This window comes from Bos grunniens, chromosome 13, assembly GCF_055505025.1.
Source record: "Bos grunniens cultivar Pamir isolate PY7600 chromosome 13, Bosgru_T2T1.0, whole genome shotgun sequence".
Lineage (NCBI taxonomy): Eukaryota > Metazoa > Chordata > Mammalia > Artiodactyla > Bovidae > Bos > Bos grunniens.
In genome coordinates this window covers 63,231,155-63,258,479 of record NC_141177.1, presented here as the reverse complement: position 1 = coordinate 63,258,479, position 27,325 = coordinate 63,231,155, and the positions used below count along the sequence as shown (strand labels likewise).

Genomic DNA, 27,325 nt, shown 5'->3' with positions numbered 1-27,325 from the left:
ATTCAGAATTAAGAATCACTGCAGAAGCGAAGCTTGCCCACTAGCCTGAACTTGGCAGTTGAAACACTCCTCCCTTTTGTGCAACAAAAGGCAGCTGCTCAGAATAACTGTAGTCTGTGCCCAGGTTTAAGGACCAGGAAGGCTCCTGCTAGTCAACAGAAACTCAAGAAAGGTAACTCAGCAACAGCTTCTAAACAGGAAGACACCCGAAGAAGCGTTCTTCCCGGGAAACTCCGCGACTTGCACCCACACCCCCACTTTCCACCCCTCTGGTAGCTCGGAGCCCGCCCACCGGAAGTGAAACTGAGGAAACGCCACATGGAAGGCGTGGGCTGACGTAAGCGCGCCGACGTCCGGCGCCGTGCTTCCGGCGATGGGTGGTTCACAGATCGGCAGGGGAGGCGGAGCGGAGGCGGGGCGTGGGGCTGGTTGAGGCTCTGGTGGGTAGGTGGGTTCAGACCGAGGGGACTACGGGTCGGCGTTGGGCTCAGTGGGCTCGAACAAAGGACTCTCGGCCAGGGACTCGGCGCAGTGCCTTCTGACGGGTAGCTGAGCGGCAGATCGCGGCTTCTCCGCCAACCAGTGCCCTCGCCGCGAGGTCCCAGTCGGCTTTACCTCGGTGCCCCACGGCCAGTCCCGCGGTGGGGGGCCCGGCGCAGCGGCACCTGCTGCTGAGGGACCCCGCGGCCCGCCAAGGTGCTCATGATGGGGCTGATCTTCGCGAAACTATGGAGCCTCTTCTGTAACCAAGGTGAGAAGGATGGAGCTGCGCAACGGCTCGAATCCGAGGCAGAGGGTCTAACCGCTGGAGGGGACAGCTGTCTGGGGGTTAGGACAAGGTAAGGCAGGGCCCTCGGTGGACACAAACGTTCTGAGACGCAGAGAAGCGACTTAGTCAAGGAGGTTGGGTAGAAACTCACTGTTATAGCTTGGAAGAAGGTGCAACTGATGGTTGCGAGAAACGGAATGATAGTTGCGAGAAATGGAAAGTCAGAACAGGGGGCATTTGGTGTCCTGGGATCCAAATCAAGAATTTGGAAATTTTACCGAAGGAAAGCGGAAAGCAACCTAATGATACCGGGAGACATTTGGAGGGCCTTTTCCTTTTCTAATTAAGTATCCTAAGTCTTGCCCCAGGATGTGTTCGCTCAGAAACCTATCAACTTAAAAAAACGTTACTAGTGCTGCTTTGTTTTTCGCCCTGTTCTTTTATCCAGTTCGCCGTCACGTTCTCTGTGATTTCGCCTGCTTTCCCGGACTTGGGAATGAATTGAGATACACGGGTTTCTAGAAATCTTCGTACTAAACCCTTTATTCCTTTCTTCGATATTGAAAAACTCAATGCTTTTGGTTCTATGGAGGATATTGCGTGTCCGTAATTAGTTTAGAAACTGGTTCTGAGATGTCTAAAAGTTGCAAATCCAAACGGCCAAGAAGTTGTAAAACCTGTTCTCAGAGTGAATAAGACGTGATGGCTTCTGAAGAGAATATACCCAGACAAAAGGGCCGGCTATAGGTAAAGTTTTAGGCATTCTTTTAACTGTTATCTCAGTAATTAAAACCATTCTAAAACATACGGGTTTTTTTTTTTTTTTTTGCATTTAGCATCGGAACATAATAAAAGCCAGTGTTTTATGATAGTACAAGTCAATTATTGCTAATGTGATTCATTTTTTCTGTATTTAAGAAGTTAGGAGAATGAAATGACTTTATAGTCACTTGTTCTGTAGATCGATAAGAATACTAAAATATTCTTTTTCAAGGTTACAAGTTAATAAAGATGGATATATGCATACACATATACGTGTGTGTATAAACGCAATTACCGCAGGTTTCAAAGTGGCCAGAGTTTTAATTCCATATGGATATTATCCATAACTTTAATACATTATTTTTTCAGCAGTGTATGTTTTCTAATCCTCATTACATGAATTTACTATGTAAAGCAACATTTTAAGACATATTTAAAAGTATAGAGATTAATAATCACTTGCTATCTTTTCTCATAGTTAAAGAGTTTTCTGTGTGTGATTTGTCCCATCCCCTTTTCTCTCCTTTCTGTTTTATTACTGTGTTTATAATTTTTTTATAGATTTTTTTTGATGTGGACTATTTTTAAAGTCGTTATTGACGTTTTTACAGTATTGCTTCCCTTTTATGTTTGGTCCTGGGGCGTGTGGGACCTTAGCTCCCTGACGAGGGCTTGAACCCGCAGCCTCTGCATTGGAAGGTGAAGTCTTAACCACTGAACCACCAGGAAAGTCCCTGTTTATCATTTTTTTGAGGTTTCTTAATCAAACTAGGTTTCCCTGGTGGCTCAGAGGTTAAAGCGTCTGCCCTCAATGCGGGAGACCTGGGTTCTATCCCTGGGTTGGGAAGATCCCCCGGAGAAGGAAATGGCAACCCACTCCAGTATTCTTGCCTGGAGAATCCCGTGGATGGAGTAGACTACACAGTCCCCGGGGTCGCAAAGAGTCAGACGCGACTGAGCGACTTAACTAACTAACTAATCAGACTAGAAGGGTATGAAGAGGGAAAATTCAGATGATGAAAGGCATTCAATAGGCTATTTCTATAAGTCATAATTGTTTCATCCTTTTAAATCCCCATTATTATTTAGGAATTTTTCTTTTCCTTTAACTTCCTTGTTTAGAAAATTTAGAACTATGTAATGGTTATTCTGTCATTGTATTCATTCATACAACTAACATTTACTCATAGACCATAAAGCCAGACATGAGATTTAGGCATAGGAGAGACAAAGGTTAAAAATAAACAGAAAAGTTAAGGTAGTTACTTGCTCTCAAAGTACTCAAAAAAGATGCAGCATGGTAAATTATTTCACAGATAATGTAATAAAAGCATGGTGATGGTCACCGACAAGGAAGCAATAAATTTTTTCTCAGGTCGTTCCTAGAAGACATTACAGGAAAAGATATACTTGGACTTTAGTGATAAATAGGTGTTTACGAGGCCTGCTAAGCGGTCTGAGTGGAAGGACTGATATGCAAATAAGAGAGGAATGAGATAGTTGGATAAGTAGTTTTGTTTGGCTGTATCTTAGTTTGCCTGTGGGGGGAGTTAGAGGAGATGAAGTTGGAGAGGTAACCGGGAGAAGCAGATCATAGAAGGCCTTGTGTGTAGACCTGCTAGCCATAGAGCCCTTCCAGAGTTTGGTCCTTGTATATTATTTTTAGAGCAGGGGAATAATATGATCAGATTAGTACTTTAGTTCTGTATTTTTACTTTCTATTTCTATCATCTGACAATCTCAGCATTTTCCATTTTCACCACTATGACACATCAAGTGATACTCAAATCACTCAGTCTTGGTTGCATATTAGAATAATATGCCCAAGGCCCCACCTCAGACCAGTTGAATCAGAAAGGGGAGGAGTGGCCCTGGGCCTCAGTGCCAAGATGACTGGAATATAAAGAGGGAATTGAGGACTGTTTATCTTGCCTTAAATAGTCCTTTCCCTTATCTTTCTTCCAACGTTTGTTTCCTATAGTATTTTAGAGCACCAGGCATCTTCTCATAAATGTGATACCTTTCTGGGAATAAGTATACTAACAGCACGTTTGGCTAAACAAAGCTATGACAAAGTGCATGCTTAATCTCTGTGATTTTTGTGTTTCCTTATTTTAAGCTAGGAGACTGATTACTTCAATGCACTTATCAATGAAGGAAGTAATCTTTGTGGTGGTTTATGTGTTTTGTACAAGCATACCTCAGAGATAGTCTGAGTTCGGTTCCGGACTACCAGAATACGGCGAATATTGCAAAAAAGCCAGTTACACAGTTTTTTTGCTTTACCAATGCACATAAAAGTTATGTTTAGGCCATACTGTAGTCTATTAAATGTGCAATAGTATTATGTCTAAAAAACAATGTACAGATCCTAGTTTAATTATTGCTGAAAATTGCTAGCCATCATCTGATAGTGCAGGATTGCCACAAACCTTCAATTTGTAAAAAATGAAATACCTGTGAAGTGCAATAAAATGAGGTTACGCCTGTAGAAAATACATATGTTGATATCTGTCTTCAGATTCACCTCAGAAATTGAGCACTCTTTTTTTTTTTTTATTAAACTTTCTTAACTCTGTTAGACCTTGGTCTTTTTTTCTCTGTGTTGTCACCACTATACAGTTGGTCATCAGTTATTTCTTATTTTACTCAGAGTTAGGAATGAGTGGAATATGGTTTTAATTGTAGTTCATTTTCAGAACCAAAGAACAGTGACATTTTAATTTCATTAATTCATCATTTCCTTCTCATTGGTTAATTTCCTGCTATCATTTTGAGCAATGATAGCCAATTTGTATGCATTGTTACTGTTCACTTCTGATGGCTTACATCTGATGTCTCCTATTAGTGTTTTGCTCTTAATTCTGGATTTTTTGCTAGTTTGAAACACACCAGACTTAATTTATCACTATCTGCCCCATTTTCTAAAACCTGCTTTATCCATACCTTCAAATGGTTCAGATTTCTGATCAAATGTCATTCCTCAGAGAGCCCTTTTCTTCCCTGACCACTTTTACCCCAACATTCACTGTCTTTACCCTCCTTGTTTTTCTGAGTAACACTTATCACTCCCTGTAATCATATAAATTTAGTTGTTTACAGTACTTATCTGTTTCAGTAGAAATGAATTCCTTGAGGCATGAACTTTGTCTTGTTTGTTATTGTATCCCCAATACAAAAGAACTTTTGTTCAATTTTTTTTGTTTTGTTTTTCAAATAAAAATTTTATATCAAAGTAATACACTTTTTAAAAAGTTATATAGTTCTGAAGTCTGTAAATGATGTATTAGTCAAATCACATGTTTCTGAATAATATGCATATTCTGGATAACATGGAAATTTTAAACATAGTTTGGGGTTTTTAAAGAATTGAGGTATAATCAACACATAACATTATATTTGTTGCAGGTGTACTGATTATTTGTCTTATTGTGGTAGGAGAGAAATTAGTATTTTTATACCTTTTTCCCTCATTATCCTAGGATAGTATTTTGGGTTAATTTTTGTGACTGTAAAGTTTTGTTACTACTGAGTTGCAATATGCTATAATTATGTTTCCCTTTTTTCTACAGCTTTTCCCCCCCTTGAATAATCACATCTCATTGCCTTAGTTTTTTTTGTGCGTGCTGTGTGCTAAGTCGCTTCAGTTGTGTCTAACTCTTTGTGACCCCATGGACTGTAGCCCCCCAGGCTCCTTTGTCCATGAAATTTTCCAGGCAAGAACAGTAGAGTTTCTACATCACACCTATCATGATCTACTCTTCCTACTCGCCCCCTCAGTATTCCATCCTGCTCTTAGTTGGGCCTGTTTCTCATCTTTGACTGCTTGCTATACGACTATTCTGGACTTGTCTTTGCTACCATTCTAGGAATTTCCTTTGCTTTTCCATTTTATTAGAAATTTCTTTTTTTTTCTTATTTCCTGGCTGTACTCCTTGATGAAGTTCATCCTTCAGAAATTTCCTGCAAAGGTGTCCAAAGTGATAATTTTTTGTGTGTGATTCCAAATACCTGAAAATATCTTGGCCTGTCCTCATTTTTGATTTATACTTGGGCTGGATATAGAATTCCAAGTTGGAAAGCATTTCTTTCAGAATTTTGAAGGTATTACTGTCTTCCAGCTCCCAGTATTTTTCATTCTAGGAAATCTGTTTTCTTTCTTCTTAAATTTAGGATTTCTTCGTCTACTAATCTGTAAATCTTATTGGTCATATGGTACTAAATGTCCTTTCCATTTTTCTGTCTTTTGAGTGTGTATGTGTGAGTGCTGGGATATTTCTTTGTCTTCCAATCCTATTGTCTATTTTTAGCTGTTATATTTCTAATTTATAAAAACTTATTATTTGCTAAATGTTACTTTGTTGTTGTTCCTATGTCATTGCTTCACAGTGCTATGTCTTCCAAGTGTCTTAGGTTTGTTTCTGTTTCTATTTATTTTCTGTTTCTGTGTATTTACCCTGGAAGCTTTCCCTATAGAACTATTATAAGTAATTCCATTGCATGAATATACCACAGTCTGTTTATTCATTTGCATCATGTTGGGTTGTTAGATTGTTCTAAAGTGGTTTTACTTTTTTTTTTTTACTTTTACCAGCAACATTTGAGGCTTCTACTTGTTCCATATCTTTACCAACATTTGGTGTTGTCAGTATTTTAATTTTAGCTATTTTGTTGGGTGTGTAATGGTGTCTCATTTTAGTTTTAATTTGCATTTCTCTGATGACTTTAGATGGGGAAACAATGGAAACAGTGGCTGACTTTATTTTTCTGGGCTCCAAAATCACTGCAGATAGTGATTGCAGCCATGAAATTAAAAGATGCTTACTCCTTGGAAGGAAAGTTATGACCAACCTAGACAGCATATTAAAAAGCAGAGACATTACTTTGTCAACAAAGGTCTGTCTAGTCAAGGCTATGGTTTTTCCAGTAGTCATTGTATGGATGTGAGAGTTGGACTATAAAGAAAGCTGAGCGCCGAAGAATTGATGCTTTTGAACTGTGGTGTTGGAGAAGACTCTTGAGAGTCCCTTGGACTGCAAGGAAATCCAACCAGTCCATCCTAAAGGAGATCAGTCCTGGGTGTTCATTGGAAGGTCTGATGTTGAAGCTGAAACTCCAATACTTTGGCCACCTGATACAAAGAGCTGACTCACTGGAAAAGACCCTGATGCTGGGAAACATTGAGGGCAGGAGGAGAAGGGGACGACAGAGGATGAAATGGTTGGATGGCATCACCGACTCAATGGACATGGGTTTTGGTGGACTGCAGGAGTTGGTGATGGACAGGGAGGCCTGGCGTGCTGTGGTTCATGGGGTCGCAAAGAGTCGGACACGACTGAGTGACTGAACTGAATTGATGACTTTTGGGTATTAACACTTCTTTATGTGCTAACTCGGCGAAGGCAATGGCACCCCACTCCAGTACTCTTGCCTGGAAAATCCCATGGATGGAGAAGCCTGGTGGGCTGCCATCTATGGGGTCGCACAGAGTTGGACACGACTGAAGCCACTTAGCAGCAGCAGCAGCAGCAGCATGTGCTAAGTGGCCGTTTGTGTACTTTCTTTGCAAAATGTTTGAATCCTCTGCCCTGTCCCTTTTTTGGGAATCAAAAAACTTTTTATTTATCCTGGAATTGTACTTCCCAGGTGGTGCTTGTGGTAAAGAACCCTCCTGCCAATGCAGGAGAGGTAAGAAACATGGGTTCTATCCCTGGGTTGGGAAGATCCCCTGGAAGAGGGCATGGCAACCCACTCTAGTATTCTTACCTGGAGAATCTCATGGACAGAGGAGCCTGGTGGGCTACAGGTGGACACAACAGAAACGACTTAGCACGCATCCTGGAATTAAGTCTTCTGTCAGATGTGTTTTGTGAATATATCCACCCCTAACCACCCAGCCTATGACTTTTCTCTTAATTTTTAACTGAGATTTTTGCTGAGTGGAAGTTTTGGTTTTGGTGAAGTCTCATTTCTCTATATATTATTATTTAAGTGATTGTTACTTTCTATGTCCTGCTCCTTTCATCTAGAAGCTTTAGATTTGATGCTTTGGTCTGTAGCCATCTCTGTTTGGGGGTTGGGATTCATTATTTTATTTTATTTTTTTATGTGGATATTTGTCCCAGTAGGATTTCCTGAAGACTTTTTTACCCCAGTTGATTACTTTGGAGTCTTTATTGAAACAGAAATGTTTCTCATTTTTTAGTTACTCAGTGTCTTGACTCTTCCTGACCCAGGAATCCCGCATTGCAGGCAGATTCCTTACCCTCTGAGCCATCTGTTACCTTTAGACTTTCTCTTCTCTTGCAGTGACTTCACAATAAATTTTAAAGCTGGTATTACTCCCACCTTTGTTTTGTTAGATCTTTTCAAAGAAAAGGTTTTCATTTTCTCATTTGTTTCTTTGTTTCTGTTTCACTAATTCTTGTTTTTCATTTCCTCCCATCTACTTTGAGTTTCCTATCCTCCCCTCCCCCCACCTTCTTAAGGGTTGGGTGGATGCCACTCCAGTATTCTTGCCTAGAGAATCCTGTGGACAGAGGAGCCTGGTGGACTGCTGTCCATAGGGTTGCATAGAGTCGGACACGACTGAAGCAGCTTAGCATGCATGCATGCATTGGAGAAGGAAATGGCAACCCACTCCAGTATCCTTGCCTGGAGAATCCCAGGGACAGAGGAGCCTGGTGGGCTGCTGTCCATGGGGTCGCACAGAGTCAGACACAACTGAAGCAACTTAGCAGCAGCAGCAGCAGGGTGTCATTGTTTTTATGTCTTTCTCCTTTCATATATAAACATCTTAAAGCTATAAATGTTCCTCTTATGTACTGCCTGGCTTTATTCCACAGATTTTAATATATTGCATTCAGTTTTAAGAGAGGGTAAAATGTTCTCTTATATTTACCCACATTCCTGTTTTTCATGTTTTGAATTTCCATCTTGTATAATTTCCTTTCAGGCTAAAGGAACTACACTACCATTTTTGTAGTGTGGTTTTACTGGTGAATCAGTTCTCTTAGTTTTCTTTCATCTGCAAATGCCCGTTTTACCTTCATTCCTAAAGTGTATTTTTGCTGAAAATAGCATCTTGAGTGTTTTTTTTTTTTTTTAACTTCATAGGCCTGTAATTTCTTAATCTATAAAATATGCAAGGTGGCCCAGGTCAGTATTTTTGTGCATTTTTGGAGACCTGGGTTCCTCAGATTTGCTGTGTAGGTAACACATTTGTTGATGAAGAGGTGGGAGAGAAGGAGCAGATAAAGCTATGGCGTTTATGATTCTGTAATAGTATACTTTGCCAACAAAGGTCCATCTAGTCAAGGCTATGGTTTTTCCAGTGGTCATGTATGGATGTGAGAAGTTGGACTGTGAAGAAAGCTGAGTGCTGAAGAATTGATGCTTTTGAACTGTGATGTTGGAGAAGACTCTTGAGAGTCCCTTGGACTGCAAGGAGATCCAACCAGTCCATTCTGAAGGAGATCAGTCCTGGGATTTCTTTGGAGGGAATGATGCTGAAGCTGAAACTCCAGTACTTTGTCCACATCATTCGAAGAGTTGACTCATTGGAAAAGACTCTGATGCTGGGAGGGACTGGGGGCAGGAGGAGAAGGGGATGAGAGAGGATGAGATGGCTGGATGGCATCATCAACTCGATGGACATGAGTCTGAGTGAACTCCGGGAGTTGGTGATGGACAGGGAGGCCTGGCGTGCTGCGATTCATGGGGTCTCAAAGAGTCAGACACAACTGAGCGACTGAACTGAACTGAATAGTATAATATAGGACAGGGTTTTTAATGGTTCTCCCTTTTGCCCTCTCCAGGAGGCAGGCTGTGTCTCATTGCTCTCCAGGCCTTCAGGTCTCAGGTTGTGACCCCATATCCGCTGACATTTTACTCCCTACCTATTGCAATAATGCAAACTTATTTTCTATACATGCAGTATTTTAAATTTCCAAGTCACTAAATTTTGGCGTGCTGCTGCTGCTGCTGTGTCGCTTCAGTCGTGTCTGACTCTGTGCGACCCCATAGACGGCAGCGTAGGGCATCTTTATTTGTGTAGTTACATAGTTGTTCACACTCTCTGTGTTCATAGAGGGCTTGTTCTCCTTATATGGCAATTTTAGTGCAGGTATTATGTATCTAGAAGATAGCAATCCCTATTTCATGATATTTAGGTGGCTATCTTTTGTCTTAAGATTAAAAATTGGTCATTTTATATATATTTTTTGGCGTTAGCCCATTTTCATTGTTTAATAGTCTATGCTAAAACTGTAAATTCTGTTTGTTATCCTTACAAATTGAGTATATAAAAATTTTTTTAGTTGGATAAAAGGAGAAATTTTTTTGTTGTTTCTTTTTCCTGCTTTTTTTTTTAAGTTCCTTTTTCATCATATTTTTCCTGTTAGCCATTTTACCCATATTTGTCTACAAGCCAGTGAGCGTACTAATTTTCTTTGAATCCTCATCCTGTATAGTCTTTATGTCTTCCTTGCTGGGGGGTTGGGAGGAGCCAGCTTTTAAGGAAATCCAAGAGAATAAACACCAAAGCCAAGCCCTGTTGAAAAACTTCTGTGCAAATACTTGGTCAAAATTAAACAAAAGCTCTATGATTGAGTATTTTCCTTCATTTAATACAAATAAACCTTCTTTGTGCTGGGCTCACATACCATGAGATGGTCTCTGTGGGCACCGTACTTCATTAGAAATCTCTTCCAGGAGACCAAGCTGCACCTCAACCCTCAACAAAGGTCTGAGAATAATGTTTCCAGTGCTACTCGTTGATGCATCTCCAGAACCCAAATGAGCTGGAAGAGATTTCTAGTGAAGTAGGATGCCCACAGAGACCATCTCACAGTGTGTGACACAGTTCTAACATGTTTGGATTCCTTGTCATTCTGATTGTTATGGCTTAACTCCAGAATTACTTGGTTTTCCACACACAACCATGCCTTTAAAACACACATTCCTTTCCCTAAGCATGGGCAGCCTATTACTCTATGACAACATGTTTTTTAAATAAATAATGCTATCCGGAAACATTGGCGAAAAGACAGTAAATCTTAATTTAATTACATATGTAAAGTCCATTTGAAATAAAGAATTTAGTGTTGTCCATGTTATGGTTTGCCCTCTTTAAGCTTAACTAAAAATTGACTTTTTTGGTATTCATGGAGAGTAGTTTGAAGAACTGGAAGATAAGAATATATGACTTACATATACATGTTGAGGAGAAGTTGCAGTTATAAAAATATACAATTGTATAATTTTCTCCTCATAACTTTAGAAATTTCAGTTTTAGTGAAATGGAAATCTCTACTCCCTGCTCTGTAAATAAAAATGACATTAAAATATTTCAAGTTCATCTCATAGGCAGCAGGTTGCAGTTCAACCTTTGGCATAAATCCTTTCTCACCTTAATTTGAGACTCACTTGAACCATAACTGATATATTTTGAAATTTTTTTTTAGCATACTAGGTAAATAAATAATAAAAGCACATCTGTTTTAGTTAATTATGAAAGGCAAGGGAAATTGTTTTTAATCGAAGCTACTCTTACAGGAAATCACTGACAGTTATATAGCTTAGTCTCTTAGTTGATCTTTTGGGTTTCAGTACATAAAATAAGAACTGTCTATGGCTTGTTGATTATGCCTAACCAAAAAGACAGCAGTACAGAATAAACTCCCAGTACAGAACAAACAGATTTTGTGAGCATGAGGGCCCCTTTTTAACATCAGGTAACACCATACACTATGGTAGTTATGATGGTAGTTATGCTTTTGATATGTATTGATGTGAAAATTTGATAGAGCGCTGTGATTCAGTAGCTCCAAGAAACTAACACTTGATTAGTCTAGACACCCACTGGTGGACGTTTAAAGCAGTGTGTTAAATTTTTCTGCTATGCTAGGGAGAATATGTGTCACTTTCCGTATTTTTCTCAGTATTTCTTTGAGAACTGAATTAAGTCTTTGGTCAATTGATATGCTCAAGTAGCAGCTAAACACAGCAGAGGCATTTGAAAGGAGGAGGAAGAATTATGGTTGTGCATAGAATACAAACAGCTTTTATTTTATACTTGTTTTTAGTAAATGCTCTTTGAACTTGAGTGTACTCTTATTATATAGATAGTTATAGAGATTTTTCAAAGAAAAGATTTAAAATAAACTTTTGGTTATTTCATGCTTTCAAAAAGCATTTAGCTGTTCTTTTACTAATGGTGCTTTATTATATAGACTCAATTTTCACTTCAGAAGATGTGTCTTAGTTTACCTGAAGGATAGATACACATCCCTTCATCATAAGACAGAGTTGAAATTTTATGTTTTGTCTTAATTGCTAGAATTCCATATCTTTGAGGGGGAAAGGAGTCTGAAAAGGTTAATCTTGATTAACTTTAAGTTAATTAAGCATTTGAAACTTTAATGAAGTTCATACTCCATCTACCTTCAGTGTTTTCTTTCCTAACAGTTTAAACTCAGGGCCAGTCTTTCAAAATGATGGGTTATTTATGAATTTACCATTACAAGTCTTCAGTACCATAATAGTGATTATAATACAACCGTAAAGCCAAGAGCAGGCATGTTTGCAAATGGCCCTGTGTGTTCTCTTGAATTGCTCAGTAATGATGGTATTATCGTTCCATACCCTTCTCCTGGCAGGAGTACTCAGGTTGAGTGCACCTTTACATTAGTGGCTTCTTCTCCTGTCCGCTAGGGCCACGTGGTCTCCAGATCCTGGGCAGGTGGAGTTTCCAGCTGTCACCAAAGTTTAGGATATCTGTTCCTCCACTAATAAGAGTGCTGTCACTCATGTACTGTTCTCAGGGACAGAAACAGGGCAACACTTCAAGATCGACTCCATTAGAAATTACGGGATACAAATCAAAAGCCAGAAAAAGAAAAAGAATGACAGTGAGTTAAGATAAGCAAACAAGTTGTGTTTCTTTTTTTAAAAAGTAACTCCTGCCATAGTGAAAATAGCCTTTCCAGAGGACCATGTCCTTTGTCTTGCAGTGCTATAGACAGCGCCCGTGTAGCATGCGGGTCATGAGAAGACAGAGACGTTTTGTGAATTATGGCTCCTCTTTTTGATGGGTGCAGTGTTGATACTATTTGAGTAGATGTATAATCAGAATTTTGACATTCATCAGAGGTTACCAAGAGCATCAGGGATCTGATATGAAATGTAGCAGATTCACTACATATGAGTTGATTATGTGGCTGTTCTTATGGCAACTTCCTTACGTACCCTGTTGAATTCACTGGTAACTTTTTAAACGTTCTGCCCTGGGAAAGAGGAATCATACATTCTGTATAGGTTAAAAGTCTAGCAAAGATGATATGTGAAGTATTTTCTGAATACTAAGGCAGTTCCCAAATATCTACTACTTAACAGAATAATTAGCTGGGCCTTAAAAATGTGTTATGAAAGAAATGGCACTTCTAACGCAAGGCACCTGAAGGAGGGAACTAAAGAGTTGTTTTTGTATGAAGAGTGGAAACAGTTGAAAAAGCATGAAAAACTCAGTAATTGCTTATTTGTCTGGAAATTAATGGTAGGAAAAAAGTCTAGTTGAAATTATGTGTCTTAAAAAAAAGAAATTATACATCTTATTATTGACAGGGAATACTGTTCAGTATTTTTGGATTTTTAAGTGGAAAGAAAAAAATATCTTGGTATGTGTAGGTGGGAAAACATCCGACTGTAAAAACAACTTGATAAAAAACTAATTTGATTGGTAGAGAGGGCAAGCAGTTGTGTACAGCGCTTTTTTAAAAACTTATATTCTAAGTCATACTATCTTGTCAAGATTACTATTTGGGTTTTCCCCCCAAACTAAGTGACAAAGTTCTCTTGTGCCTGCATCTTACCCATCTCCCAGATTCTTTTATAAGAGAGAGAAAATGTCATAACAGATTGCCTCACTTAAGGCAAGTAGTCTTGACATCATAAAGTTTTCTTTCTGTCTGTATCTTAATCCAGGAATAAATATCCAGTGAATGATTCTCATTAGAGAGCTACCTAATAATCATTGTTGAAAGCGTGTAATTGAAGTGCGCAGCAGTGTTAAATGTTTCTGGTTTGCTTTCTTTTTGTAGAACACAAAGTAATTATAGTGGGACTGGATAACGCAGGGAAAACCACCATTCTTTATCAATTGTAAGTATGGGTGTTTAATTAAACAGTTTTTATTTTCAATATTGGAGCTAATTTTGTATAATTAATAAGAATGAGATGCCATTATAAGGGGAAAACTTAAACATACAGTTTTGTATTTAGCCAAACACAAAATTTATTAAGCAGTTTTTAAGGTAAATTTGCTGTATGTTTGCTACAACGTTCAAAAACACTCATTTTTTTTCCAGCCTTGAAAGAAAGAATTAATATTAAACTAAAAATAACTGAAGCACACATTCCTGTGAGGGAAGGATGGGATAAAGTACATTTTGCTGAGCTCGTCCCTCTCTGAAGTCCATGTGAATAGAATGATATATTGAAGCTATTATTGCTCTCCTGACTAAATAGCTCAGGAATTGTTTAACATACCCAGACTTGTCAAATCAAAAGAAATGAAGATCGCACCTGAAAATACTGCTTTAGCGGCTTGCAACAAGAGGCTCGAGACTTCCAGAGAAATACATTACTACTTTCAGGATATTTTAACAGCCCATCAATCCACTTGTCAGACTGCCTCCCATTATCCTCTCAGTGCCAGTGCAGTGATCCTTGTTAAACAGTGGGAATGGATCTGTGTCCCAGGCATTTTAACAAATAATTATAAAATACAGTGCTCCATTGTGTGCTTCTTGTCTCTTCCCGCCTCATCTTAAGTACATCAGCTGACAGCTCTCCAGAAATACTTCACTTAAGCAATGCTTAATGTTTTTTTTTCAGCTGCTTTGCTGAAAAGCTACCAACTTATGGCTTGTTGTTTCAGAGTTGAATAACTACTTGTTTTTCTTTAAAACATTTATCCATTGGTCGTTATGTAATTTACTATGCCTTAGCCTTTGGACTTTAGAAATAAACATTTCAGAAACCTGTCATCATTGTTGAAGTAATTTTGCATATAGCTTCAAAAATACATACATTAAACCCAAGGGAGAATTACAAGCTTCTTCCAACATAGTACTGACATATTATAGGCAGATAAATTTTGTTGAATTAATTGATTAATATAGCTTAACTGATGATTATGATAATACACGTGATATGAGCATCATTGTATTTTCATTTTCCCATAGACTGTAGTTTTGGTTAATAGACATCTAGTAATCTTTATGGTTAAGCCAAGTGTTAGCTTTCTCATGTAGACAGTCTTTAAAATGATCTCAAGCCCTTGTAGCTCAGTTGGTAAAGAATCTGTCCACAATGCAGGAGACCCGGGTTTAATCTCTGGGTGGGTAAGATCCCCTGGAGAAGGAAGTGGCAACCCACTCCAGTATTCTTGCCTGGAGAATCCCATGGACAGAGCAGCCTGCCAGACTACAATCTGTGGGGTCGCAAGAGTCAGACATGACTTAGTGACTAAACAACCGCCATACTCGAGCCCAGAGCAGGATGGCATATCGACTGTAGTTTTAGTTAGTAGACATCCAGTAATCTTTATGGCTGAACCAAGTGTCAGTTTTCTCACGTAGACAGTTTTTAAAAAGTGATAGCCTACTTACTATTCATTGGTTACTACTTTACAAGTATAGATGACACAGTCACCTAGAAATTTGCTCTTTCAGCATAGGGGATTGGTTCTGCTCTAACTGATAAGAGGACATGGGACTATTGGAATTCTGGCCACAAAAATGCCCTCTCACTCCACACAGTTCTGTCCAGATCAAGCCTGTAGTTTATTCTATTAAAAGAACCAAAAAGCATTCCTTCAGTTGTTGTTTGTCTAGGTATTTGTTTGCACAAATGTTCTGCAAGGTTGAACAGTGATTTTGTTGCTAGTGATTACCATCATTGGTGCAAGTAAAAAAGGTTGATTCATATGAAAATACAGAGATAACAGTTGCTTTGGGTTCTCAAGATTTACAAGAGTTTTTATGGTATCTGTCTTTTAACAGCTTAATGAATGAAGTGGTTCATACATCTCCAACCATAGGAAGCAATGTTGAAGAAATAGTTGTGAAGAACACTCATTTTCTTATGTGGGATATTGGTGGTCAAGAGTCACTTCGATCATCCTGGAACACGTATTACTCAAATACAGAGGTATACTGAGGTTACTTCTGAATTTGAATGAGAAGAACCAAAGAGTAAACCCAGAAAACAGATAGGCTATACAGAAGGCATAGTCACAGTTCCCTTTTAATAAGATTCTTTTTCTGTAAGGAATTGGAGGTTTTCAAATTAAAGAGGAAAGGCAAGTCGGGAGAATAATGGGAGCTATTACTAGTGGAGTGCTTACTGTTGTCTGGCTCTCTAAATTCATCCTTAGGCTAATACTGTAGTATCTCCATTGCTGGAGGAAGTGGACACCAGGATAAACTATATAACCTTTCCCAGCCTTACAAGAGGCTGTGGGTAGGGGGGAATACAATACTTTAAGCATAATTTAATACAGGATTTTTAAATCACATGAATTGAACATTCACATTTTTGGTGAGATTATATTTTAAATAAAAAGCAGATGATTTGCAAGCCATCCTCCCAGCATTCACTATCACTTATTTCATTATTTGAGTCAACCCAGGAAGCAAATCTGGAATATCTTTTATATTTGTGTTTAATCTTTTTAGAGGCAAATTCTTTAAAAAAATAATAAGTGCAGTGCTATTGAGACAGGTTTATCTTCAGGAATACTAATGCGCAATTGCATCTATAGTTTTTCTTTACAAAGAGGTACACTAAACCAGTTACTTTTTCTGTAATGAAACCTTAAAAATTGACTTTTTTTTTTGAGAAGGAGTTGCAGAGGAGGTGGGAGTATTGATGCAAAGAATTTTTGGTGAATAACTTGTCTTTTAAAATTAAAAAAAAATAATAGCCTATGTGTATGTGTATATATATTCTAGTGCAGTGTGTGACTGGTCAAACCATGATGGCATATCATAGGTACTTAGCAGTTGTAGTAGTGCTTAATTATTTTTATTTGCAAGGGGAGGATAGGTTGATAAGCTAGTATTTATGGTTATAGGTTAGTTTAGTATATATTTCTACATAACATAGCAAAATAACATTCTGAAACTAAAACGTGTTAGAATAAGGGAAGAACATTTTAATATAGCTGTAATTTCTTCACAGCTCGCAGTTAACTCCAAGTCTGAAAGGAGCAGTTACCTTTGGTGAATAGATCAAAGTTGGTTCCAGCTGATTCATACGTATTGATAACATTCCTAAATGGTAGTTTTTCAATTTGTTAACACAAAAGGACTTCACATTGGTCCAGAGAGACATACATTATTAGTGACTCCACTTACATGAATTGTCCTTAGAAACTATTTCTACAAGAATATCAGAATTACTACAGAGAACTTTTTGACCTTCCAGGTAGCACAGTAGCATAGCACATAGCATTTGCAGCCTTAGATTCTTAGGTAGAGATTTTATCTACATAGTGATTTTTGTTCACTTTGTTCACCCTTCTTATCTTGCTGCTTAAATTCTTTATATAGAGGCATCATTTAAAAGCTGAAATGTCACCATACAGTAAGTTACACAGTCATTGACTAATTTCTGACACCTTCCGTCTTTAACTTAGGAGAAGGCAATGGCACCCCACTCCAGTACTCTTGCCTGGAAAATCCCATGGACGGAGGAGCCTGGTAGGCTACAGTCCATGGGGTCGCTAAGAGTTGGATATGACTGAGCGATGTCACTTTCACTTTTCACTTTCATGCATTGGAGAAGGAAATGGCAACCCACTCCAGTGTTCTTGCCTGGAGAATCCCAGGGATGGCGGAGCCTGGTGGGCTGCCGGCCATGGGGTTGCAGAGTCGGACACGACTGAAGCGACTTAGCAGCAGCAGCAGCAGTCCGTCTTTAACTTACAGAGTTACTTCCCCATATTCTGTCTATTCTGACTTGGCCATATTTCTTACATTTATCCCCTGTTTTTAGATTTCCTTTTATCTCTTTATAAGCTCTTGTTAGTTTGTGCTCGGATTGCTCTATTTGTTTCTTTCCCCTAATTGTAGGGTCATTTGGACAATATGACCTACCCGTCCTGTGTATTTGACTCATCTTCTATAAGCCTCAAAATGTTTAGTCTCATTTCTTTTTCTTCTGTATAAGATGTTCAGTTTAGTTTCTCATTGTATCTTATTTTTCTTATCAAAGATGCTTTATTTTGAAAATGTAACATACCTTTCTTTATTTACACCATTATCAATAGCTTTCTCCTGTTAGAGTATTAGTAACATCCAAGTGTGTATATATATTTCCATTTAACACATTTTTCTTGCCCTTCTATTGTTGATATTTTACATAAAATTTTTTTAAGTTTTAGTGTGAGTTATTTAAATTACTGGGACTTTTTTTAAAGACTGTGGCTTTCTTTTTTAAAAACACCTTTTACTACTTGAATTTTAAAATAAATCTTAGTATATATATTAAGGGCATATTATATCTTTAAATATCACTTTTAAAAAATAAACTCCAGCATGGTTTTTATTTGTTGAAGTTGTGAGTTATTTTTCATATTGACATTTGGATTTTACTGCTTGATGTAATTCAGTATAATACAAATTCTTTATGATGAAAAAGACCAGTTTTATAGTGATGATGTTGCCATAGTAGAAAGTACTTCTAGCACTTAGAGTAGTTTTGCAGAAAACATGAACATCTCATTCAATTTTCTTTCTTTTTACTTGTCTTCTAGTTCATCATTCTTGTGGTTGATAGCATTGACAGGGAACGACTAGCTATTACGAAAGAAGAATTATACAGAATGTTGGCTCACGAGGTAAATTTTGAAAACAAACGTAAATGGAGTAAGGTATCCAATACTGCTTTTGTGTTTTCACAAAGATTAATGTGCTCTGCTGTTGGTTATTTCTTCGTTAACAAAGTTTTATATATCAAACTGATGAAAGTCGTGAAGTCAAAAAATTTTAATACTTTATCAAACTTAAGAAAACCTTACACATTAATCTGGAGACTGATGCTGTTAATTGAAAACAGTTTTCACAGTTAAAACTACTTGTTCATACCTTAAAAAGTCTGATAAATTGTGGCAAGAGAATGGAAAATTTAAGATCTTTTCATCTCTGCAGTGTATAATGGGTTACCCTGGTGGCTCGGTGGTAAAGAACCCTTCTGCCAATGCAGGAGGTGAAGGTTAATCTCTGGGTCAGGAAGATCCCCTGGCAGAGGAAATGGCAGCCCAATCCAGTATTCTTGGCTGGAAAATCCCATGGACAAAGGAACCTGGCAGACTACAATCCATGGGGTCGCTTAATTCTAAATAGTTCATAAATACAAAAGACTTAGAAAGTAAAACATTTATGTAGCTACCACTCAATATATGATGTTAAATACCTTATGAGATCTCTCCAATCTGATTTTCTTCCCTTCTGTCTGAGAGGATCCTGAAAGATTACACCATCCTAAAAGTAGTGAATATTATGCATATTATTACTGTGCACATTATTACTACAATTTTATGTACCCATCAACAACTATATAGTGTTTTACTCTAAGTATATATACCACACTTCATCTGTTCTTGTCTTAATGAACACTAAAGTTACTTCCAGTGTTCCCAGTTCTGCAGTGAACATTAATCAATGAGCTTTGGTTGGACAGATTAATTAGTAGTATTGCCCAACCCTCACCTTCAGTACGCTCCTTTAAATTCTGGAGAGATTCTATAGTATACTGTATTGACCTACTAGAATATTGCTCAGATAATTTTAAGTCATTATTTCAGATTCAGGTTTATTTTACTTTTAGCTTGACCCATTTGGCCCAACAACAGAAAAATAACTTTTAATATCTAGCTTATATTAGTTTAATGTGTTTTTTAGAGTGAATCATTAAGTCATGGTTCTTTGAGGTCATTTTTTATTTCAACAAAACTTTTAAATGATTAGTGCCTGATTATTTTAAAGTACAGAGATTTCATTAGAATTGTTCCGTAGGGCCTATTCTACCCTCCTGCTTCATTAGTTTTATTTTGAATTGTGATATTTGATGTATTATAAGTATTTCATTGGGGGAGAATAGATGCATGTATATATATAGCTGAGTTCCTTTGCTGTCCACCTGAAACTATCACAGCATTATTAATTGCCTATACTCCAATATAAAATTAAAACATTAATAAAAGATTCATGTTGATTGCAGGATTTACGGAAGGCCGCAGTCCTTATCTTTGCCAATAAACAGGATATGAAAGGGTGTATGACAGCAGCTGAAATCTCTAAATACCTCACCCTCAGCTCAATTAAGGATCATCCATGGCACATTCAGTCCTGCTGTGCTTTAACAGGAGAAGGGTGAGTGTGTGACTTCTTTCAGATTTCTCGCAAGTGTTTTCCACCAACTTGCTTTCTTATTTGAATCCTTTTCCATTTTTGTTCTTATGGTGTCTCAGGTTGAATAATTTTACTCAATTGCTACTGTTAAATTACAGTTTAACTAAGTTACCAACAATTTTTTTTTTGTAACTTTTAGTATAAATGGAATGTTTTACCAAAAAAGGGCAAGAACAAACTTTTGAAGAAAGTTTTTACAATCTAGATTTTCAGTTGTTGTTCATTTCTTGTGTCATTGATTAACTGGGAGAAAACTAATGTAACCGGAATAAAAGAGGAGACGTCAAAGAAATTAAGTCTAAACTCCCAGCTTTCGACAGGAGCGCATCTCTTTCTTATCAGGAGTCATTTTGGGAGGCACACTTGTAAACAATGAACAATTAAGAACAATCCATTCTAATGTATTTCTCCTTTTCTAAGAACGTACATTTGGACATAGTAGACTGAGGAGAACCCATTGTATTATATATGGCCTACCCAGTTTATTTCTAGGAACTTATTTATCCTCAAATCAAACTGACCTTCTCATTATTTCTCATACTAGAAATGACTTGTAATATAGTAGCTATATGTTGATGTTTGGACCTATACTTGTTAAAGTATACTTATGCTATGCTATGCTAAGTCGCTTCAGTCGTGTCCGACTCTGTGCGACCCCATAGACGGCAGCCCACCAGGCTCTGTTGTCCCTGGGATTCTCCAGGCGAGAACACTGGAGTGGGTTGCCGTTTCCTTCTCCAGTGCATGAAAAGAGAAAAGTGAAACTGAAGTCGCTCAGTCGTATCCGACTTTTAGCGACCATGGACTGCAGCCTACCAGGCTCCTCCGTCCATGGGATTTTCCAGGCAAGAGTACTGGAGTGGGGTGCCATTGCCTTCTCCGAAAGTATACTTACAGTAGACTTAAAGGATGCTTTCAGTTTTTAATATATAGTTTTTTTGTTTTGAAAAGACTTTTGCTTTCTGTTTCAGGTTATGCCAAGGTCTAGAGTGGATGACCTCCCGGATTGGTGTGAGATAACTTTTTTGCTCGAAAGAGACTCTATTTATTCTGTGATATGAACCTAGTACATTTGGCTGCTAAAGCAGCAGCATGTTTAATTAATTTATAACAACACAAACCTCTGTGAGCAACACTTGAATCAAGTGCAGCTGAACTGGAACATAAAAGATTTTTTCTTAACTTTTTTTTAATGCACTAATCTTCAGTTGGATAAACATAATGTATAACTGTTTTCAGCAACAGAATTCTTCAGACTGCTTATTCTAATTATTCAACGACTGCCTTTTAAGAAATATTTGTCATATGTTTAATGTTTTCTGAAGTATTGTAATGACTTTAATGACCAGTTTCTTTTCATTTCTTGACTGCTCCCTCCCCCTACCAGATAATTACCAGTTGTGGAACTTGTCAGGTACTGTTTGCAAACTTATCTAGCACTAAATATTTGCTCCCTCTGTAAACCACTTACTTTTGGACAGAACTTTATTATAGAGAAAGAAATATGCCTAAAAGATATATATTTAAGGAGTGGATGAACATCATGAGACCTGCCTTTTAAATGAGTTGCTTTACCCCACATTATTACAAGTCATGGAATAATTTTAAGTTTCTATTAGCATCTCAATTAAGAAGGCTGTTTATCTTAGAAGAATTAAGTTCAGTTTTCAGCCTACAAGACGGGATTGGTTTTGGTTAAAAACTAATAATAGTAAAATATTTATTTCAAAGCCCAACTTCAATAGTAAATACTTTGATTAAATATGGTATTTTTAAGAATGTCACATTATTCAACGCATATATAACTATCAGAAATTACTAAAGTATACCAGCACTGAAAATATAACAAGGCACTTGAAATATATTTTTACTATCAATTACAAGCAACTTTATTATCAGAAAAAAGTTAACTGTTTCATTTGCAAGGGTACCACATCTGCTTTGGGCAATAGCTAAAAAGCAGAATAATAAACAGTTCATTTTATTTCTTAGGATTTCAAATTGTGTGATAGCATCTCTACCACCAGCAGTATATTACTTAAAAAATCCATGTCTTTGCTTAAATCTGTTGTGGTGTAATAGGCTTGAAACGATTAACATTTGTGTAATTATGCCTCGTGTTCTAAAATCTTTTACTAGATTATAGGAAACTGCTGAACTTGAGCGTGGCTTTTAGAATATTACTATGAAACTCAAGTTTAATACACTAACAACTTAAACAAATTTTTGCTAGTTAAAAACTCATAATCTAGCAAAAGTTTATTTTATTGAATAACATTAAAACATTTTTAAGGCAGTGTCTAATATGAACAGTAATCTAAATAGTACATACCTTAAGGGGGGGGGGAAGTATTGTAGTTTTGCTTCTCTTTATTTCAAATGTGCGCTTTTGCTATAATGAAAGGGACAAAACACATACATAGAGAATAATACTTTATTTTTGCAGTATTCTTTCATTTGGGTCAAAAATAGGATTCAGTGTTCATAAAAATATCAATACCTATTCAAAAGCGATATTTTAATATTTTTACTGTAGGTTGTTTAAATTTTGCTGTTTTCAGGTATACTGGATTTATTATACTTAGTCTAAATAATTTAGTTGAATGTGGTGACATTTTTCTGATTCCTATTTAGTGGTAGTACTCCCTGGAACTGGAAATCACCAGAGGAAAACTCTCTGGGCTTTGGGACCTAGTTGTTCATTAACCTTGTTTTCAACCTTTTTCTTAAGTGATACTGTACCAGGTAGAGGGAAATTTTGTTTTTAATATAATGTATAGTCAGGAACAGGAGAGAAAAGTAGACAAGAATCAATACGGTATGTATGTGGGGTAGAGTAGGGGCAGGAGAAATTATGAAAATCTGTTTACCTAAAGCACACTTGGCCAGAATTTCTATCATGGGTTGTATAGTTTAGCCATGAATACTGGGGATAATTCTCTGAATTCTTTCCTGAGAAAAATCATATTTAATACTCCTGTATTTGTTCTTATTGTGATATCTTTCTTCTTGTATCTAATAAGATTGGCTGGCTCCATTTTCTTCTATCAAATTATATGGTTATTTTTTTATATTACCACATCAGCATTATACTGAAAGTGTTAATAGTCGATTGTATTTTGTCAGACTACTAGTGTAGACTCAAGTTTTCTATTTGATCTTTAAAATACAATTTGTTTTATTTTCTAAATGCTTTAAAAAAATATTTGTTGGTTCTGGATTAGAAATTGTTAGCTGTGTGTTGAAGATGAAATAGATGTCCAGCTAGTTTTGTGCCAACGATTGGGAAAAGTTCAATTAGAAAATTCATGTAAGACTTTTTAAGTTTTTTTTTATGGGTTCTCATTAGATATTTCCTCTTATAGTAATATGAAAACTGATTATCCTTTACTCCAAGAGAATGTTTTGACCTAAGCACGTATTTAACATTGAAACATTGATTCTGAAATTTATTGAAAATCAGTCAACTATAAGATACTGTCTGATAAAAAAATGTAAATTGTGATTAGTGCCTTTATCTGAATTTTGAGATAAGTTCTCAATTTTGTATTATACCTGTTCTTTAGAAGTCATAATTGCAGCTCATTATTAATTTAACAATAGTTCAGGTTTCACCCTCCCCGTCAATCCCTTAGTTGCCTAGCAAAATTTCTAATAAGTGGTAGAAGGCAGGGGGACCCACCCATGTTACTTCTGGGAGATTATTCTACATATTTATTTTTAATTTGAGATAAAGAAACTAAACAAATCTTTGGTTATAACTAAAATGTAACTGTTACCCTTGTAGGTTCAAGGCATTTTTCTTAATTTTGAACATGTTGCATTCTTCCTGTTTAAACCCATCTTTCTTATCAAAGTCCATTTGAGAACTTTTAGAATTAATAAGCCTTTTTATATGGGAACACAGCTGTGTATTGTTAATGTAATTTAATTCCTTAAAATTTGAAATAGTATATCTATAATCTATTAAATAACACGATTAAGTACACATTTTTGCTTTTAGGTTCTTTGTTAGTATACTTAAAGGTATAATTTTATTCTAGCTTCACTAGAGGAATGATGATAAATTGAAATTTCATTGTTAAAAATTATTTTTTAAATGGATGCTACTCTTGTAACCATAGTCATTTTGATTAAGCATAAATAACTTTCATTATCTTTAGCATAAAGAGAAAACAATTATTTTCCTATGGAAACCAAGAGTGATATAGGCAGTGCTGTAAACATTATTCTCGGAAGAGTGATGGGGAGCCACAAAGCAAAGAAAATTTTAAAACAATAAAAGCTTTATTTTTAAAAAAGTATTTTTGATGTAGTATCTTAGGATGAATTATAAATGGATTTGTCTCTGCCTAGAGTTCATTGAATTCTTAACTATATAAAAGAATACCAGTTGATAAAACATACTGGTATTATACCTAGAATAGATTAATTCCCTTGATATTTATCTTTGAAGACCAACTTTCTGAGCCTAACTATGGCTTTGAATCCAAAACATATTTCATACCTAGTTCAGTTCTAAAGGATCTTTTTTATCTTGTCAGGGTATGGTCACTTCACAATATAGCATGATGGCTTGTAGCTAGTAGAATGTAGGGCTGGCTATCTAAAGAAGTGGATTTGAATCTGTTTGGCTGTGACCTGTGTGACCTTGGACAATTACTATTGTTCCTGGCCTTCTTACTATTTTTCCCATACTGAAGAAAACTAGAGCAGCAGTACAACTTTTGGTTTTAAAATTCTGAAAGTTTATATACTACTATTAAAAACTGAAGGAAGAAAAAAACACCCAAAACACAGAAACAAAAAAGAAGCAAACCAGATGGAGGAAGGACATGTAACATGAAATCAAATCTATTATTTGATTCCCACCTTATTATCATTTCGTTTAGTATATCAATACAATCAAATAAGAAAGCAAAGAATCAGCTAGTAACTGCCACTCCACTTAAACTGAGCTAATAGTTAATGAAAATGCAAAAGAGAAAATAAGCCACATATTGCTAAGAAGATATTTAAGCTATTTACAAAACACTATACTGGGAAGTGCTCTCTTCTAGAAAATATCTTGCTTATTTTCCTGGCTTTTACTAATTGGATGGAAGTGGTTAGTTTGTTCAGAGCTTATTGGCTTTAGAGGATTACCCCAAACTCCAGTTCTGTGTTGATTTTCCAGTACTGAAAGGATAGTGCAGCCAGGATTGTCAATATTTTACAAATATCATAAATCTGTAAGTAGTTTAGATTCAAAGTCAGTTTTTTCAGTAATGTCTCATCCTTATTCATTTAGCATTACTGTGAAGACTGGCATCTAAAAGCCAGGTCCCCAAAAAGTACTTTTTAAGAGTTTCAGTTAACCAGAGTTATACAGAGAAGGCCAATTAAAAAAAAAAAATTTTTTTTAAGCTGCTTTGTATTAAATTCAAGATAGAAAAAATATTGTGTTTCATCACAGACCTAAAATCAGCTTTAAATATATGAAGTCTTGTGAGATGTTTGAGAAATGTTAGAGGTTTAGAAGCATGTGTAGAAACAAAAGTCAAAAAACTTGATAATGTGAGGTTAAAATCTTCAATAGAAAATTTGAATGAAAACAGTGAATTGCCCCCATTCAAAGCACTTAAAACTACTAGAAAATTCAGTCTTACTGTAGAACCAGATGGCCTATATTATTATTTATGTGACCAAAGGATTGAAGACTGATTGGGTTTCTAGAATTTGAGAGTATAGTCACAAAAAGCCCCTTTTGCATTTTTATAAACCAGTAGTCTGCCCCCGCCCCCACCTAGAAATGGAAAAATAATGTGCTATGCATGTCTTCTGGAATTGAAAACAAAATTCTAGAAGAATAGAAATGTTCTCTTGCACAAACTTGTAAAATTTTAATTTAAAAATTACCTCAGTTTTCAGTCCATATGGTGTTGTCCTCCAGTTTGTGTGATGTGGCACCCCAAACTGTACTGAAATAGGCAGGTTTCACAGCCAAGGGAGAACGTTCCTCAAAGACTGTTTTCTTTTAGTCTAGTTTACCACCAGCAGGACTCATGTGGAGCAGATCCATATACTGTTCATTAAAGCACATGGACAAGTGCTTAGTCAATATTTAATCTGTTTAATTAAAACCAAGTAAGGGAAAGGAAAAACCTTAAAATTTAATTGATTTTTATTATACTGTGAATATATTTCCATCAGTGTTGGTAAGATATCAAATGACTATCAGTTGATGTTGGTTATATATCATTTATTTGTTATCTTTTGGCCATATTCATAAGAGAATATAATCGTTGTAATCTTACATTTTCCTTTAGGAAATTCAGGGACTCTACAGCCCCTATTTTGTTCTCTTGGAGTAAACTATTCAGTGTAGTTATGAAAACTTTTCATTTTGATTTTTCTTAAAAGTTGAGCTGCTGTTTCATTAAAAGTGTGAAATAAAATAATGGTTATGATTTTTTTCCATTATGTAATTATTATAAATTTTACCTTATTGATCACTGTACAGAGGATGGTTAAAAAAACAAAAAATAAAGCTGAGAATCATTGCAGCCTTGCTTTGTGTTAGTTCTGATCAGAATATCATGATTATAATTGCACGTTGCCATCTTAACATAAATTGGTGCTTTAGAGCATGAAAGAGGAAACAGCAGGCCCTATATAATACACTTCTTGCCTCAGAATGTAAAACTACATTAAAGTGTCTGTATATTTATGTTCATTTCTTAAGATTTAAATATAAATTGTTACCCATGAAGCTTCAGGCTTTCTGCAAACACTGTAACAATATATTAGCTAATCAGCTTGGTAAAATGAAGATGGTGTTAATAAGGCCAAAATTATGAATTGGATCTCTCTGGGGGTCCACTGGTATTATACAGAGGAAAAAAATGTCTTTCATGCCACAAACTGTGCTTCTTAATCCCAACCAAACAACTGAGATGTGTGCTATTGGTGCAGTATATAAGCATTCATAGAATTAAAAGAGCAAATTAATTATTGAATGCACTCACATCATCACTTCTTGAAAGTGGTTCAAAACATGTTCTTCTAGTGGTGGGGTTGTTTTAAAGACATGTTTTAACTTTTTAATAGTTTTATTACTGTCGTAAAATGCTTCGATATGTTAAGTTTAGGTTACTGGTACTCATGACTTACTGCTTGCATGCCTACTTATCCAAGTGAAAGGATGCTGTTTGCTCTGGAATGTTCATCTTTTAGACAGGTTTTGGCTCATTTGCAATCATGGTGCAATACAGTGTAACATTGTTTTCAGTCAACAGTTTTATTTTTGTCATAATAAATAATTACTTTTCCAATATGA

The 27,325-nt window shown here is 36.5% G+C and overlaps 1 protein-coding gene across 1 annotated transcript; it reads left to right on the top strand.

The window, feature by feature from the left end:
- ARL5B (ARF like GTPase 5B) lies at positions 1 to 27,325 on the top strand. The gene is made up of 6 exons (XM_086334568.1): positions 1 to 751; positions 13,630 to 13,690; positions 15,595 to 15,742; positions 18,351 to 18,434; positions 19,817 to 19,968; positions 20,979 to 27,325. The coding sequence occupies exons 1-6, from the start codon at positions 703 to 705 to the stop codon at positions 21,025 to 21,027; spliced, it is 543 nt and encodes a 180-aa protein (XP_086190694.1). The 5' UTR covers positions 1 to 702; the 3' UTR covers positions 21,028 to 27,325.

What these genes read in the sequence shown, in the direction of transcription:
- ARL5B (XM_086334568.1), top strand. Translation starts at nt 703, where the DNA reads ATGATGGGGCTGATCTTCGCGAAACTATGGAGCCTCTTCTGTAACCAA. An exon ending in ACAGAATGTTGGCTCACGAG is followed by an intron (nt 18,435 to 19,816) that starts GTAAATTTTGAA and finishes TGTTGATTGCAG; the next exon opens with GATTTACGGAAGGCCGCAGT. An exon ending in TGTGCTTTAACAGGAGAAGG is followed by an intron (nt 19,969 to 20,978) that starts GTGAGTGTGTGA and finishes TTTCTGTTTCAG; the next exon opens with GTTATGCCAAGGTCTAGAGT.